At 34.4% G+C, this 15,741-nt stretch overlaps 1 protein-coding gene across 1 annotated transcript in view; it reads right to left on the bottom strand.

Annotated features, from left to right (window-relative positions):
• The window catches only part of TNKS (tankyrase), a 210,624-nt gene that overhangs the window by 143,024 nt on the left and 51,859 nt on the right, over positions 1 to 15,741 (bottom strand). Inside the window, exon 3 of the mRNA XM_025993534.2 lies at positions 3,093 to 3,188. Within this exon, the coding sequence (XP_025849319.1) occupies positions 3,093 to 3,188 (96 nt within the window). The remainder of the gene's footprint in view (positions 1 to 3,092; positions 3,189 to 15,741) is intronic.

Below are 15,741 nucleotides of genomic sequence, written 5' to 3' on the forward strand. Positions count from 1 at the left end.
TATTATTAAGCAGTATGAAATATGTAATATTGATTTGATTAAAAAGAAAGAAGAGCACAGGATACGTGTGCTCAGAAAAAAATGGTTATAAATAAAATATCCAAAATGTTCTATAGGTAGTAGAAATAACAATGATTTTTTTTCTTTCCTGTACTTTTTCTATTTTCCTTAATTTTCACAATGAATGTATTTCTTGTACCTAGGGGGAAAAAAGGCCAAAATAAATTTTTTAAAATCCAGAATCATAACACACCCACGATGCTTTTAAATAAAATTTACATAAGCTATTTTAGACTTTTCATATGCTTATTTCCTAAAAACAAAAACAAACAACCACCTCTAAGTCTTTTAGCTGACTGCCCAGAACTTCAGAGTGACTAACAGAAAAACAATAAGCCCTCAAGATTTCTTCTAAGTATATCATTCACTTGACACAATAATTCAAGAAGAGTTTGATAAGCCTCTCCAATTAATTACTCTCTTTAAAATAGCTAACTGCACATGGCTCTTGCTGGAGTCCCTTAACTATAAAACTAAAGATATACTGTTGTTTTATACAGCTTTATTAAAATCCATGCATTCTTTATGCAGAAGGAAATATTAGTCATTTACATATTTTAAAATTCTCTGTAAAAAGAGATTTTCACTTCGTTAAAACATCTGTACAAAGTTTTGGCTAATGCACAAAAGTAGTACCATAGAAGATACTACAGTTATCTTCACCAACTAAATTCCCAAAGAGGCAAAGGAACAAGGGGTAGTGGAAAGGGAGGTGGGCCGGGGGTTGGGGTGACTGGGTGACTAGCACTGAGGGAGGCACTTGACGGGATGAGCACTGTGTGATGTTGGCAAATTGAACTGCATTAATTAATTAATTAATTCCCAAAGAGGAAAAATATTAAGAACAGAAAGTTTACTCTAAACGTAAGTACTAGTTCTACAGCTGCATGTGACATAAAAATAATGATACTTCACCCAAAATAATCTCTAATGACTGGAAATTAAGGCACTCCTTTCAAAAGATTCTTTTTATCAATGCTTTGTCTTTTTAATTTAGCTTTGGAAATAATATTTCCTCTTTAATTCTATTCGAAAGAACTGCTTAGAAGAGAACCAGTATGGCAGAGGAACATTATAGAATGTATTTCCCTTAAGCGTTAATTCACTATATTATATAACATGGATGTATAAATATCACTAGCTTGTATTTTCCACAAAATTACTATCACCAGAATGTTTTTCTTTTAAATCATATCTGAAAAGTTGTATGTCATTTCGAAAAAAGCAAATATTCATGAAAAGTACAATTCATGGATTTAGCATTATGACTAAGAAGAATTAAGATCTTCCTATCTAAGCAAAGTACAGTGCAAGATGCTTTTCAAATCAAGTTTAACAGATATGGTATCTGTCTTCCAGGAATCTAGTCTCCATGAGTTATTATGCCAAAGCTCTTTTGCAAACTAACAGCAGCCGATATAATCCCCCCAGAAATTGTTTCAAATTAGGAGACAGCTTCTTGCTGTTAATAATTTATATTTAAACTTTGTCCTTCGAAAAACTGAAAGTGGATCTCAAAACAGTGTCGCATTAAATGAATCTCACAAATGGACAAGGAAGGCTCTGAGGGTTGAAGAGAAGGAAAGGTCAGGGGGAGGACACTCAGATACAGAGACAGTCTCGGTCAGCATTTCTAATAACACCTACATTACTACAAATGAACACTATTTCTCCTTTGGTCAGAGACCACTCCAAGGCTGCTACTGTTGCCCACTGCTTTGTTAAAAGAGGAGACGGAAAGGCTACAGAACCTGAGGAGGCCTAAGGCTACATATTTTAATTTTATTATTTAAAAGTGTTGAATTATATTTAAATTTCTTCTTATCTACACTGGTTTTAAAATAGCTCTGTTCCTCTAGCAGATGTTATCTTGACTCAGCAACCAAATCACTTAACTAATTCACTTAGTCAAATCACTTAATCAATTAATTGAGAAAAGTCATATTGCTTTGATTCAGCAGAGATTATCTTAATTTTAACATAGTGAAAGTTGTCATTCTGTGCAGAGTAATTAAGCAAAATTCCACAGATTTTCAAAGCTTTCTATATATAAACATTTTCCATTCACCTCAGAATCGTTGATAAAAATGCACAGCATGTACTCTAAACTTAAAAGTGAACATAAGATTTATTTTCTTCCAACACGGGCAAATTTAAAAGGAAGGTAAAAGTCATTTACTTTCCCACAACCTAAAACAATACTGTTAGCACTGCAGTGACAGAGGCTCCAGATTACAAAGGTCAGTTAGGTAAAAGGCAAAGGCAGCAAAACTCAGATGCTAAGAATAAAAACAAAAATAGACCCAATGCAGCATTTTGAGAATGAAGATCAATGAAAATAGTTACTCAATATCATATCACTTATAGCAGTATTATCTATATTATGAGACAGCCTTTCTACTCTAGCATTTCCTCTTTTGCTGCTTCTTTACATTTGCCTTGATAAAACCAATACTTAAGCCCCAAATTTTCATGATTTGAAATGAAAAGATAATACATTGCCTTATCTATGAAGTACGTAGCTGTCACAGGCAAGTGAGAAGATAGGGTAGAAATACAAACAGAAAGGCAAGGGAGGAGCAGCAACGTATTTTATTTAACTATTGATCTGAGTAATAAGGCAGCAGGTTGTCTTTCCAATCAAAACTACTTTTATAAAGTAATACAAATGCCCTTGCTTGTTCAATGGTGAAGGTCTTCAAAAGAAATCAACTGAGAAGATGAGGTACAGCAAGATTACAATCTAAACCATAAAAAAGGACTCAAATATGAGTGTATAATGCATGTTATCAATTAAATGCTGTAATTCTCATATATTCTAAGAATAAACAGTCTTATTGCTTCCGCTTATAATAGCATAGAAATTAATGAGACAGTTAATACAGCCAATCAATAATAAAGTAGAGATAATGACATATATATTTGTTGAGCTTCACCACTAGGAAAATAAAATTCAGTGCATGACAATTTCATAAAATCAAGCTAAGAGTTCCACAGATAAAATAATTTGGTAGAAAACTCTGTTTTCTTACCTGTAAGGACAGCTTTTGCTGAAGAATCGGCCAGGTCCAGGGCTGATTTCCCATCAGTGTTCCGGATGTTTGGATCAGCTCCGTGCTGCAGCAGCACTGTGCAAGGAAAGCAGAAACAGTATCTTACCTCGGGGATACAAAGATTATTTACTGGTAAGTGTCGCCTCGGCATGGTGTAGGCGTAAACATACATTGCACAGTTTTTTCTCTTTAAAGAGAAAAAAAGAAGAAAGCAAGCAACAGAAAGGTGGAAAAAAAGCACTGCAGCAAAGGATCCTCTCTAGAGTAAAGCAAAGTTGGCAACTTGTGGTACAGTATTATCACATGACTTAACATCATAAACATGAAACTAGAAAGATCTTGCAATAGATGGTCTGGGTTTGCCTCTTTCAGGCAGCAGAATGGGGAGCTGTGTGCTCACGGTCTCACCCCGGGAAATATGCTAACCATGAACCTCCCTCTCTTTACTACCACCGTGGCTGCTTGTTGCTGCTGCTTTACTGCTGAATTTCCTAACGCTTCCTCTCCTCAGAATAGTTGTAATACTGTGCAAGCCTTTTAGTGGCTCACTGCTTACATATGAAACTCACCATAACACACTGGCTTGCTTCCAAGAAGTTTAACAGACATGGTAATGCATGCAACTCTGGTCCCCTGCAGTCAAGCTGCAAAAAAAAAAAACTGCCTTGCACAATAATTCTTTCCATAAAAAAGGTTTAGGAATAGAAACTCAATCACTATAATATATGCTAAAGAATGAATGCTGCACACATTATATTAGGTAGAAAGTGGCTATAGAGAATTCTTAGACATGGAGGCTCCCCAAAGAGAGAAGCACTATTTTAAGTAATATCCAGATGTAATAATTTATTAACCCAAAACATTTCTCAACCACATCTGGTATGTGAGTGTATGGGGGTTGGGGGGCTGGGTGTCGCTGTAATGCTACCCAACCAATGGTGAAGCTAATAAATACATTAAAAACTAGTTCAAACAAGCAAGGTTGAATTCCAAGTTATTCTAACAGTTCAAATAGTTAAGATTTTGTGTACTCCTGAGAGGAGAACAGTAGCTGTTACCATTTACCACTATCCTACAATATAAATTTAAAACAAAGCAGAAATATTAAATTCAAATAAGCAGTTAAAGACATGTTATATAAAAAATATCTGAGCCGCTACAGTTGATGAGTCCTGAATTTTCATTCATTCATTCACAGTTCCAAGCGAAAGTACCTACATTCCTTTGGAATATTCGGAAGGCAATCCTCATATATTACTAAGTAATAAGTCCTACTGTTTATAAAGCTCTTCCCCTTCCCTTAATCCACAGCCATCTTGTCAATGGCTTTATTATAATGTACAAAGGAATACCCTTATCTAGAATTAGGACGCAGCTGCTGCAACAGTGTACATCAGCACCTCTTGCAATTCAATCTTGGCTACTTTCAGATTTGGAATAGTAAAAACTAGCCAGATTCTTGGCTGAGAGATCCTGCCAAGACTTTCTATATTATTTCACCCTTGAATGCAAGCAATCATAATTATTTTCCAGATGTTTGCAAACTGACTCAAGAGCTAGTAGAATAAAAAAGTGTCACAATATCAAACTGTAGTTATTCTTTCATCATAATGAATAAGCTTTCATGGCAACAGTTTTGTGGGGTTTTTTGTTTTTTTGTTTTTAATTCCAGGAAGAAATCCCAACATGAAGGTTTGGCTTATAAAGGGTCTTGATCATGAAGCAACCTCATTGTATCAAATGTCAAGCTGACAGCTATCCCTTTATCTTTACTTAGTTGCTCACTGATCACATGCAAAGGGCAGGAAAACAAAGAAGTAACAGCTACCATGAAATGCAGATTTTTACTGCATACTTTCAGAACTTCAGACCCTACTCTAAACAAGTACAGCACTATGTTAATTTAACAAGGCCTGACAATAATATGATGGGAGCATTTATTTTGCAGCTTACTAGGTAGAAGCAAAAAAACTGAAAGCCTATTGTTCCTCCAGAGTTCATCTTTTTTGTTGTAGCTAGTATCTATTATATCTCTGCTATTTTACAGTAGAGATCTGCCATTATAGTTCAGCTACATTTTTGCTTTATTTTGGGTAACTTTTAAAGCGGTAATCTTTTTACTAGAAATCTGTTTTCTAAAGATTTTGAGTCCCAGGTATTTCTTCCATCAGACCTAAATGTACAGAAACATCACTGGCTGAGTAATGCAGCCAACAGGGAAAAAGAAGTTGAATTTTCTGAACCAGACGCTTATAACAAAATCCACACCAGAAAATATTCAACCATTTTTAAGTAACTAGATAGCAGTTAATAAAAAACAAAACTCAGTAGAGTTAAGAGTTTGGGGGACAAAAGGGCATCTCTAACTAAAAGAAAGCTAACTTTCTCTGACTTGTATAAAAGGGCAGTGCTGGGAAGATTACATGAGAACAGAGTGGCATGCGATTGCGCTAAGCACTGAGCCTGACATTACCCAGCAGCTAATGACAATATCGAGAGCCCATTTGTAAATGTAAACCTTATTTATACTCTCACTTCTACCACTAACTACTAATTCAATGCTCTGTCCTAGAGCCAACTCTTTGGATCTTCACTTTTTCTGTAAAGGGTCAGATAGTAAATAGATAAGATTCTGCAGACCATTATGGTCTCTGTCTCAACTACTCATCCCTGCCTCAACCTCATCCTTAAGCAGAAAGTAGCCACAGACAATACTTACAAGAATGCGTGTTCCAATAAAATTTTATTTATGGATAGTGAAGTATATGTTTTGTGTAATTTTCAAGTGTCACAAAAATACTAGTATGGTGATTTTTAAAAAATCATTTACAAATGTAAAAACAATTCTTAGCTTACAGGATACACAAAAAGCAAGGGGTGTGCTGTATTTGGCCCATAGGTCACAGTTTTGCCAGCTCCAACCTTGGGAGTGATATACAAAGTACGGTCTATGGACTATTCTAGTCTAGAGCTCTTTGCAATCCAGCTACATTGAAATAAGTACAGAAATTAAGAGGAAGCACTTAGAATTGTGTATGTTATTTTAAAATTACTTTCTCTAGTATTTCATTTTTACTATACTTTACAAAATTATTGGCCTGCCACGTACTAGACAGGATGAAAACTGGTCTTCTATCACATACAGTTTGAGAAGCAATGAGCCAGGGCACATGTAAAATTCTCTGGGCCAGAGTTCCAGATCAATAAAGTGAAGGAGCTGGACTAGACAGGTGATTTCTAGATATCTTAGGTAGAGTTATAGCTAAAGATCTAAAGCATTATGACCTGAAATCTTAGTTTAAAAAAAAAAAAAAAGTTATTTCAAGTAGAACTTTTTCCTTCCCCACCCTCTAAATAAAAATTTTAAAAAATTATTTTTCATTTACCTTAACACTTTAACAAAAACAAAACTCAAAGTTGAGCCCATTATCAGTGGAAGTTGTTAGGTACATACTAAAATGTTCCAAGCTACTCCCAAGAAATTCCCCCAATCAAATTGTTGTTTCACACTATTCTCTATGGGGAAGTTTCCCTATTTTCTAACACCAGATGAACAGCACATACATCAGGGCAAAGTAACAATAATGGCTTCCAACAATGTCAGCCTACTTTTGAACTGGTGATATGTAGAACTCTCAATTCTGGCTGCTTCAAATTTTGCTTTCAGAGTTCTGAGCTACCAAATAGTAATAAAATATGACATCTAATACATAATACAATTAGAATTTCATCTTGTAACATCAATATACACTGACAAGACACTAATATAAAACAAATTTCTCCTTCAAAAGTCGCACAAATGTCTGAAGCAAAGTTCCCAAAATGTACAAACAATAAACAAAATAAGGTTTAAAAGAAAAACAAAAAAACTAAAATCTGAGTAACATTCAGTACATAAATTCAAGACTACTGCGGCCATTCAAAATCTCCTTGTAAAAAAAAAAAAAAAAATCTCCTTGTACTATCTTTAACCAAGTAGGTCATCATCAAATCTGGAATCACAAATGACTTAACTGTATCCAACTGTTTGAGTGATGTATCTCAAATCCATTTATCTCCTTTTGAGTTTAGGGGTATGGAAAAAAAAAGCAGCTGGCATAACAACAGATAGTTAAAACTAAGGTAGGATTACAATATTCAAAATGTCATACTCAAAAGAGCTTATGGCAAGGACATGTGATTTTCCTATTTCTGGTGCAAGCATTCATCTACAGTGAGCCAGATTCACGTCTTTACCCTGTGACCAACAAACAGTACAGACTGAAATTGTTTCATTCCTCAAAACTATTAAATTGAAAGCATTCATATCATTTTAATTGTTCCAAATAAAAAGAAAATATTCCTACATGTGTGCAAAGCTTCATCCTGTCAAATTCCTAGAAAAATAAAAAGTGCTACTATGATATATTTAGTATAGTTTTCACTATAAAAACTAGCAATTTTCTTTTTTTTTTTTTTTAAGATTTTATCTATTTATTTATGAGAGAGAGAGAGAGAGGCAGAGACACAAGCAGAGGGAGAAGCAGGCTCCGTGCAGGGAGCCCAACGTGAGACTCAATCCCGGGTCTCCAGGATCACGCCCTGGGCTGAAGGCGGCACTAAACCGCTGAGCCACCCTGCCAAAAAAAAGTAGGAATTTTCTATTAAAACATTGTAAATTCTTTGTTATGTGAATTTCAGAGCTTCATTAATAGTTTTAGAACCATCCCTCAAAATGAACACTCAACTGTAAAAGAAGTTATGTTTATGCTAAAATGTGTTTCATAGTCATCCTACTCTTTAAGAATAGAGATATTCATTTGACTGAGCTTCCAAAATTGAATCACACAAAGGACTAAATTCATTAGATTTTTTTAGCAATTAAGACCTAATTTTATAGTAAAATACCAAGGGACCAAACTTTAACTACCCGCAATCTTCAATGTATAAGACTCTCACCAATACACATGGCTTTTAGAAGACATTTTTTCTAAGTGATACATATGACATTCTGTGGTTGATACATGGTTCAACTGCCTCTCCCAGGGAGGTACATTATAATTGTATAATACTATGTAATGGCATAGTATTATACTACTCTAATACTGTACATATTTATATACTATGCATATTTTTTAAAAGTTTATTTATTCACGAGAGAGAGAGAGAGAGAGAGAGAGAGAGAGAGGCAAAGATACAGGCAGAGGGAGAAACAGGCTCCATGCAGGGAGCCCGACGTGGGACTGGAGTAGCCGACGTGGTCCCCAGGATCAGGTCCTGGGCTAAAGGCAGCGCTAAACCACTGAGCCACCCGGGCTGCCCTACTATACATATTTTTTAAGAAGCCATTTATCTTTTCATTCAAGATACACTTTACTTACTATGGCATAAAAGTAAACTACTGTATTTTATTTTAAAAAATCATCAAGAGTTGATTTATCACTAACAGTAAACATGAAAATTCAAGTAACCAGCAAGATCCTATGTAGTATACTGTATGGCTTACTTACATGCAACAATTTCTTGTTTCAGTATTGGCTGACCAATCTTTAGGCTACAAAAAATGAATAGAACTAGATTTGAAAGAAAAATATAACTTCTTAAAACCATCTAAGAGCTAAGGAGATAGAGAATTATTAGCCCAAAACTAAGGCACAAATGGGAATCCAGAGGAAAACATGTATGGGAACTGCCTTTGTTCTCAAAGCAATTATTAATACAGAAAAATACAAGCTATCCTTTCAATGTCTCATAGGGCAAAGGGAACAGCAATCATTGATTGATTGAACAAGATCCTAACATAGACTGTCCCCACACAAAAAGCACTATATCCTCAGGATGAAGATAAAGTGATGTGAATTCACTCTAGTACAGAATCATATCTCTGGTTGGAAAACTTTATGTCCAAATTATCTGAAGCCTTGAATTTGATTTTAAGGTGATCCCAGATTGTCAGTAACATCAGGGTATCTGGCAAACATAAATATCCATCCTCTCAGGGGAAGGTACCTTCATCAAAGGGCAAAAAATTAGTCCTATAAATAAATTTATAGTAAAATGCGCAGCACATAGCCAAGATAACCAGGTACAGAGGTTATCTGAAATGCAAAAGCAACAACTAACATCAATAAACATCACAAAAAACAGACCCACAGAAACTTCAGATACCAGAAAGGACTACCAGATATAATATAAAAAGAACTATTCTTACCTTGTCTAATGAAATAAAAGACAAGCTGAAATATCTAAGTTAGATGAAACTATAAAAAGTGATAAGGCAAATTTGTAAAACAACCAAAAAGAATCTCTAGAAATAAAAATACAATTAACTTAAATAAAAAATGAGAGCTTTGGTTTCTAGCCAAAACAGAGTAACAGTAGCCGACTAGCCCTTTCACCCTAATGTAAATAATGATGAAACTGGACAAAATACATGAAGCAACTAATTGAAGGCAGTGGTCAACAGTTGCGTTAAACTGTGCTCTTTGAAAGAAAGGAAACTCAAATGATGGGTACCATAATCATTCAACTCTCTTCCTGAGACAATTTGGCAACCACCTGTTTACAACTAGAATCAGAGCAGAACATGGTGGCCATGCTGAGCTGAAAAGACAAGAGATCTGAATTTGGAGTAGATAAACTGGTTGGAATCTATAGAATAAAAAACTGGAGAGGAGGGAGTATACAGAGAGCAGGGTTCAGATGTCTGTGTAAGGGTCCCCTGGTGGTAACAAGGCTGTGGCTGGCCTGTATAGTTTGTGTTAAGACAAGACCATAGCTGCTATTAGGGTTGAGCACGTAACAGAGTTAGCTGAGGTCAAAAAGTACTAGGGGAGAAAGTAGTGCTGAGAGAAACTGAAAGTCTGGTTTTAAGAAAGTATAGAGATTCTAAAAATACCTCCTAAATACAGTTGGTGCAGATCTGAGAAAACAAAAGGCTATCTTAGTTATGAATAAACACCTACCCTAGGTGTCTACAATGTCACTAAATTTTCTCCTTTCACTGTTGTTAACATTTGCACTGATGGTACAAAAGTAACAAAATTGCTGGTAACTTAGTACAAAATCAAGACAGTGGCACCAAACTATACTAGTGATCACTGCATTCTTCACTACCATGCAACTGCCTTAAAAGAAAAAAAAAAAAAAAGGCAGTTTCATTTCAGGATGCCCTTAATGACAGTATAAATTATTAATTTTATTAAATCTTGACCACATCTTTATAATGTTCTCTGTGAAGAATTGAAACATGCAGAAAGGACTTTTGCCTATCAAAGAAATAAAAGTTGTCTCAGTTAAAGGACTTGTGTGATTACTGAGTCTGTAAGCTGAACTAGCCACTTTTGTCATTATGCAACATTTTTAATTAAAAGAAATATGAACAGAAATACTATGGTCACTCAGACTTGGGTATCTGACAGGTATTTTTAAAATGTCAATAATAAAATTTAAGCGTTCAAGCAAAAATTAGAATTTTGTAAAATTTTTTATCTACCTACATGAACTCGAACTTATAATGTAAATACAATTTTCTGCAGACATCAATATAAGGAATGTACTTTTTAAATATAGTATTTAAAATGTGTCAACAGGGATCCCTGGGTGGCGCAGTGGTTTGGCGCCTGCCTTTGGCCCAGGGCACGATCCTGGAGACCCGGGATCGAATCCCACATCGGGCTCCCGATGCATGGAGCCTGCTTCTCCCTCTGCCTATGTCTCTGCCTCTCTCTCTTTCTCTGACTATCATAAATAAAAATTTAAAAAAAAAATAAAAATAAAAAATAAAATAAAATAAAATGTGTCAACATTTTGGAATCCTAACTCAATGAATCAATATTTTCAAAATGACCAATGGAAATTGTTACAAAATCAGGTTTGGGAACAGATTCTTTCAAAGTGCAACACAGACTAATGCACTGTAATGTTATAGAAAATGAAAAGTTTTCTGTTATGGTTTATCCATAACTGCAATTATCCATTTAGAAACTACAATTTGTCATGTTTGGATAGAGATATCAAAGAATATTCACAATTATTTTTAAAATGTTATTAAATACATTTCCCTCTTCCAACTAAAATCTGAATCTACTTCGTTAGAACATACTGCACATAGAAGCAGATATGAGGATCCACCTGACTCTGATTAAGCCAGATAAAGATTATTTGCATTAATGCCAATATTTTCGCTAACTTTTTTGTTTTGGAAAACATAGTTATTTTTTGTAAAAATGTTATTCCTATCAACATATAGTTAATTTGCTATCTGCTAAATATATCAGTAACTTTATGAAGTTTGTAGTTTTGATTTCTCAATGTTATATATGACCCTATAAACAAAAGCTCTTCAGAGTGCAAAAAAAAAAAAAAAAATCCTAATAAATTCTAAAACCAAACCTCAACAAGATCTGCAGAGGAGACAAATGAACATTGAATCCTACTATGATAAAGATTTTTAAGGAACACCTTGGGCTTTCCACAGAAATGTAGTAACAAACCATAAACCCAAGTATCTAGAAGTTCAGGGTGACTTGCCAGCAACCAAACTCTCTGCTAAAACAAGAATAAAAATTCTCAGAGTAGGATAGAAAAAAAAAATAACATTGTAGCCTCCTACAATAATCTATTGGATAAGAAAATTATTAGACATATAAAGAAAAAGGGAAATGTGATCCACAGTCAAGAAAAACAAAACAAAACAAAACAAAACAAAACAAAACAAAAAAAAAGTCAAAAGAAATCTTATCCAAGATGGCCCAGATGTTACTTAGCAGATAAAGACTTTAAAGCAATTATTATGAATTCAAAGAATTGAAGGAAAATATAGTATGAAAAAGTATACAGAGAGAGATAATCTAAGAACCAAGTTGAACATTTTTGATTTGAAAAGTTAAAGGAATCATTCTATCCAATTTTAAGATTTATTTTAAAGCTATAATAATTATAACAATGAATTATTGGGATAAAAATAGATGAATAGAAAAGATCAATAGGAAAGAAAACAGACCAATTCATGTATGGTCAATTGATTTTTCTGTAAAGAAGGCAAAGTAATACAATGATGAAAAAAATAATCTTTTGAACAAATCATGATAGAGCAGCAAACGTTATCTACATATATAAGAAAAAGGAAAAACACAAAGTTTGATTCTTACCTCACACTATACAGACAAATTAACTCCAAATAAGTCATATACTTAAATAAAAAGTTAAAACAATAAAACCTATAGGATAAAACATGGAAGAAAATCTTCATGACCTTGAGACAGAAAATATTTAAGATAAAAAGGGTCTAACTATAAAAAAATTGATAAATTGTAGTTCATCAATTAAAATTTTGTTTTTCAAAAGACACAATTATGAACCTGAAAAGAAAAGCCACAAGCTAGAACAAAATAGTTACAACAACTACATGTGATAAAGAACCCAGATCCAGATTATATAATGCTAAGACTGTAGAAACGACTCTTAAGTAAAATAGTCCAGAAATAGCCTTCTATTGTGTAAAAGTCCAAATTTTTAATCCTACTTTTTTTTAGTCTTTACCTTTCATACAGAAACCACTAAAAATTCAGAGTTCTGTCCATATCTAGAGCTAGCATGCTTGTGATACATTACTTAATTTCCCCTTAATTTCACTTGCCTTTTTGTATCTAATTAAGATGCCTACTTATTACTTCTTTCCACATATCTTACTGGAGAAAAATAAGACGATATTTCTTTTTTTAAAAAAGTTCAAAAAAATCAAATTCTCTGTAAGTCTGCTTCACTTACTAATGGCAAAACATCCTAGTTAAGCAGTTAAGTACCCAGCTGTGGTCAAGCGCTGGTCCTCCTGAACTACATGACACAGGTTAGAGTCCTGGTTCTGACACCTCCCAGTTTTGGGGCCCTGGGATGCTACTTCACCTCTCTGCTCTTTCATTTTCTCATCTGCAAAAAAAGTGGATAATAACTGTACCTACCTCATGGGGTTATTAGGAGGACAAAAGGAATAAATATTTGAGGAATCCTTAGAACAGTACCCAGCACATAGGAAGCATGTGATTAAGGCAAAGAAGATTAAGAGGTACAAAATTCCAGTTATCAAATAAATAAGCCACAAGGATGTAAAGCACAGCATGGGGTAGATTCTTGATAATATTGTAATAACTTTGGTAACAGATGGTAACTAGACTTACCACAGGGATCACTATAATGTACACCTGAGATATTAGAAAATATTTATTCAGAAAATTAATCCAAGTAAATAAAAATTTACTGAATTCACATAAAAGAAAAGTTATAATCAAATTTTAGCATGAAATTTTATAATAAAAGAATCCTCCACTTAGATTTTGCTCCCATTGTCAAGTTTACCTATAAATACAGAAAATCAAGAATTTTTTAAAAGATTCATTGCATCTAGAGTAACTTAGAAACAGATCATTCTGTATGTATATATAGAATTTTAGAACCAGATCAATGACATAACTTTTTGCAATAGAGTTAAGTCAGGCCACAATACATCTGTGAAATCGCATTATCTGTTTACACAAGCCACAGTTTAAGATAAAGCAGGCCCTGGAATGGATATAAGAATGATTATAACAAAGGATATCTTTTTCTACCTGGAAACCCCAGAGAGTCAAGTCTAAAAGAAAATACTGTCCAGGAGTCAGACAAATCTGGGTTTTATAAAAATGCTGTCCTTTGCATTGTCTGACCTTACACAAGTTACTTCACCTCTGTCAATCTCAATATCCTCTTTCATACAATACTACCTTCCTCAGAGAATTGTTGTTATAATTAAGTGAGACAATATATATAAACCTAGCTTGGTTCTTGGTATATAATAGGGACTCAACAAACACCCTGCCCCTTCAATCAGGATCTTTTCATCTGCCTTTCAAAAACAGAATCATGCACACAGAAAGTACTAAAAATATATCTGTTATATTGAAATAAAGGCAAAATGGTAAGAGCCCAAGGAACAGTGAATTCATTTGCGCCAAGTCAATTATTGTTTTATGCTTCATTTAGGGGGAGATTACTTTTTTGAAAACTTGAGTAGATGCAGCTAAATGAAACAACACCAAGAAGGAAGAAGGCAGATAGCTTTAGTCTGACTGTGCAAGTTTATAACAGGATCACAGAATTTTTACAGTTCTAAGGGACAATGACCACATGCAAAGGTGCTTCCCAGTCTGTCTCTGGGAGAGAAGGGCAGACCCTACCTACCTTTCTGAAACCTTCCCTAAATCATCACCCATCTCTCAAGGTCTCAAGGACTTAGTATTCCAGGCAAACTTCCCACTAGTATAAACATGAAGGCAGGGGTGGCTGGGTAGCTGAGCTGATTAAGCATCTGCCTTTGGCTCAGGCAGTGATCCCAGGTTCCTGGGATGGAGCCCTGCATTGGGGAGTCTGCTTCTCCCTCTCCCTCTCCCTTTGACCCTCCTCTTGCTTGTGCACTCTCTCTTTTTCTGTCAAAAAAACAAATAAATATTTTTTTAAAAAACCATTAAGGCCAATTAAAATTAATTTCAGTACCGCTAGATACAAGGTTTAAAGTTACACATTTAAAAATATCTTCTGGAACTGGAGGGTATTATGCTGAGTGAAATAAGTCAATTGAAGAAGGACAAACATTATATGGTCTCATTCATTTGGGGAATATAAAAAATAGTGAAAGGGAATAAAGGGGAAAGGAGAAAAAATGAGTGGGAAATATCAGAAAGGGAGACGGAACATGAAGGACTCCTAACTCTGAGAAGCGAACTGGGGGTGGTGGAAGGGGAGATGAGCAGGGGGTGGGGGTGACTGGGTGATGGGCCCTGAAGGGACACTTGACGGGATGAGCACTGGGTGTTATTCTATATGTTGGCAAATTGAACACCAATAATAAATAAATAAATAAATAAATAAATAAATAAATAAATAAATAAGAATATCTTCTGCAAGGAACATAGAATTGAATCCATACTATAACATTCTGATTTTGCTTTGAACTTTAGTTTAAGAAACTGTATCACTACTATTTTCCTATACCTCTGAGAATTGATTCAACAGACTGAATTTCTATGTACTGTTGTACTTTCAATCTGACAAAGACAAAGAATGTAACTCTTAAGTTTTTATTCTTTGGGAAATACACCAAATAATTTTTTTAAATTGACTTTTGTTTTTCTATCAGATTTGATAAATTATCCTATTAACAATATTCTTTCCTTTCTTCTTCTCTTTTGTTCTACTTTTTATTCCCATAGCTTATTTTATAACTGGTAGGGTATCTCTTAATCCCCTTCACCTGTTTTGCCCACACACTTCCCAATCAATATTACAGCATTTTCAATAACACTATTCAATCACATTTTCACACCCCATCTCAGTTCCTTTCCCCTAGGTTGAGGAAAAAACAACTGATTTTCTGAATTATTAAATCATAATTCAAGTTTAAAAAATTAAACAGCATGTGAAACAAAGGATATAAACCAATTCGCATTGATGGTAACCAAGAACAGCATTTGGTAACTGCCACCCAGTCCATTACTAAGCTTTTACTGAGTGTCAGAATACAAAACCCACCTATACAAAAACACCTTACTGTTGTCACCTGAGGGAAAACAGAATAGACGGGAACAAGCATTTACTGAGGCTCTACCTGCTTTAT

This window comes from Vulpes vulpes, chromosome 7 (genome assembly GCF_048418805.1).
Source record: "Vulpes vulpes isolate BD-2025 chromosome 7, VulVul3, whole genome shotgun sequence".
Classification (NCBI taxonomy): Eukaryota; Metazoa; Chordata; class Mammalia; order Carnivora; family Canidae; genus Vulpes; species Vulpes vulpes.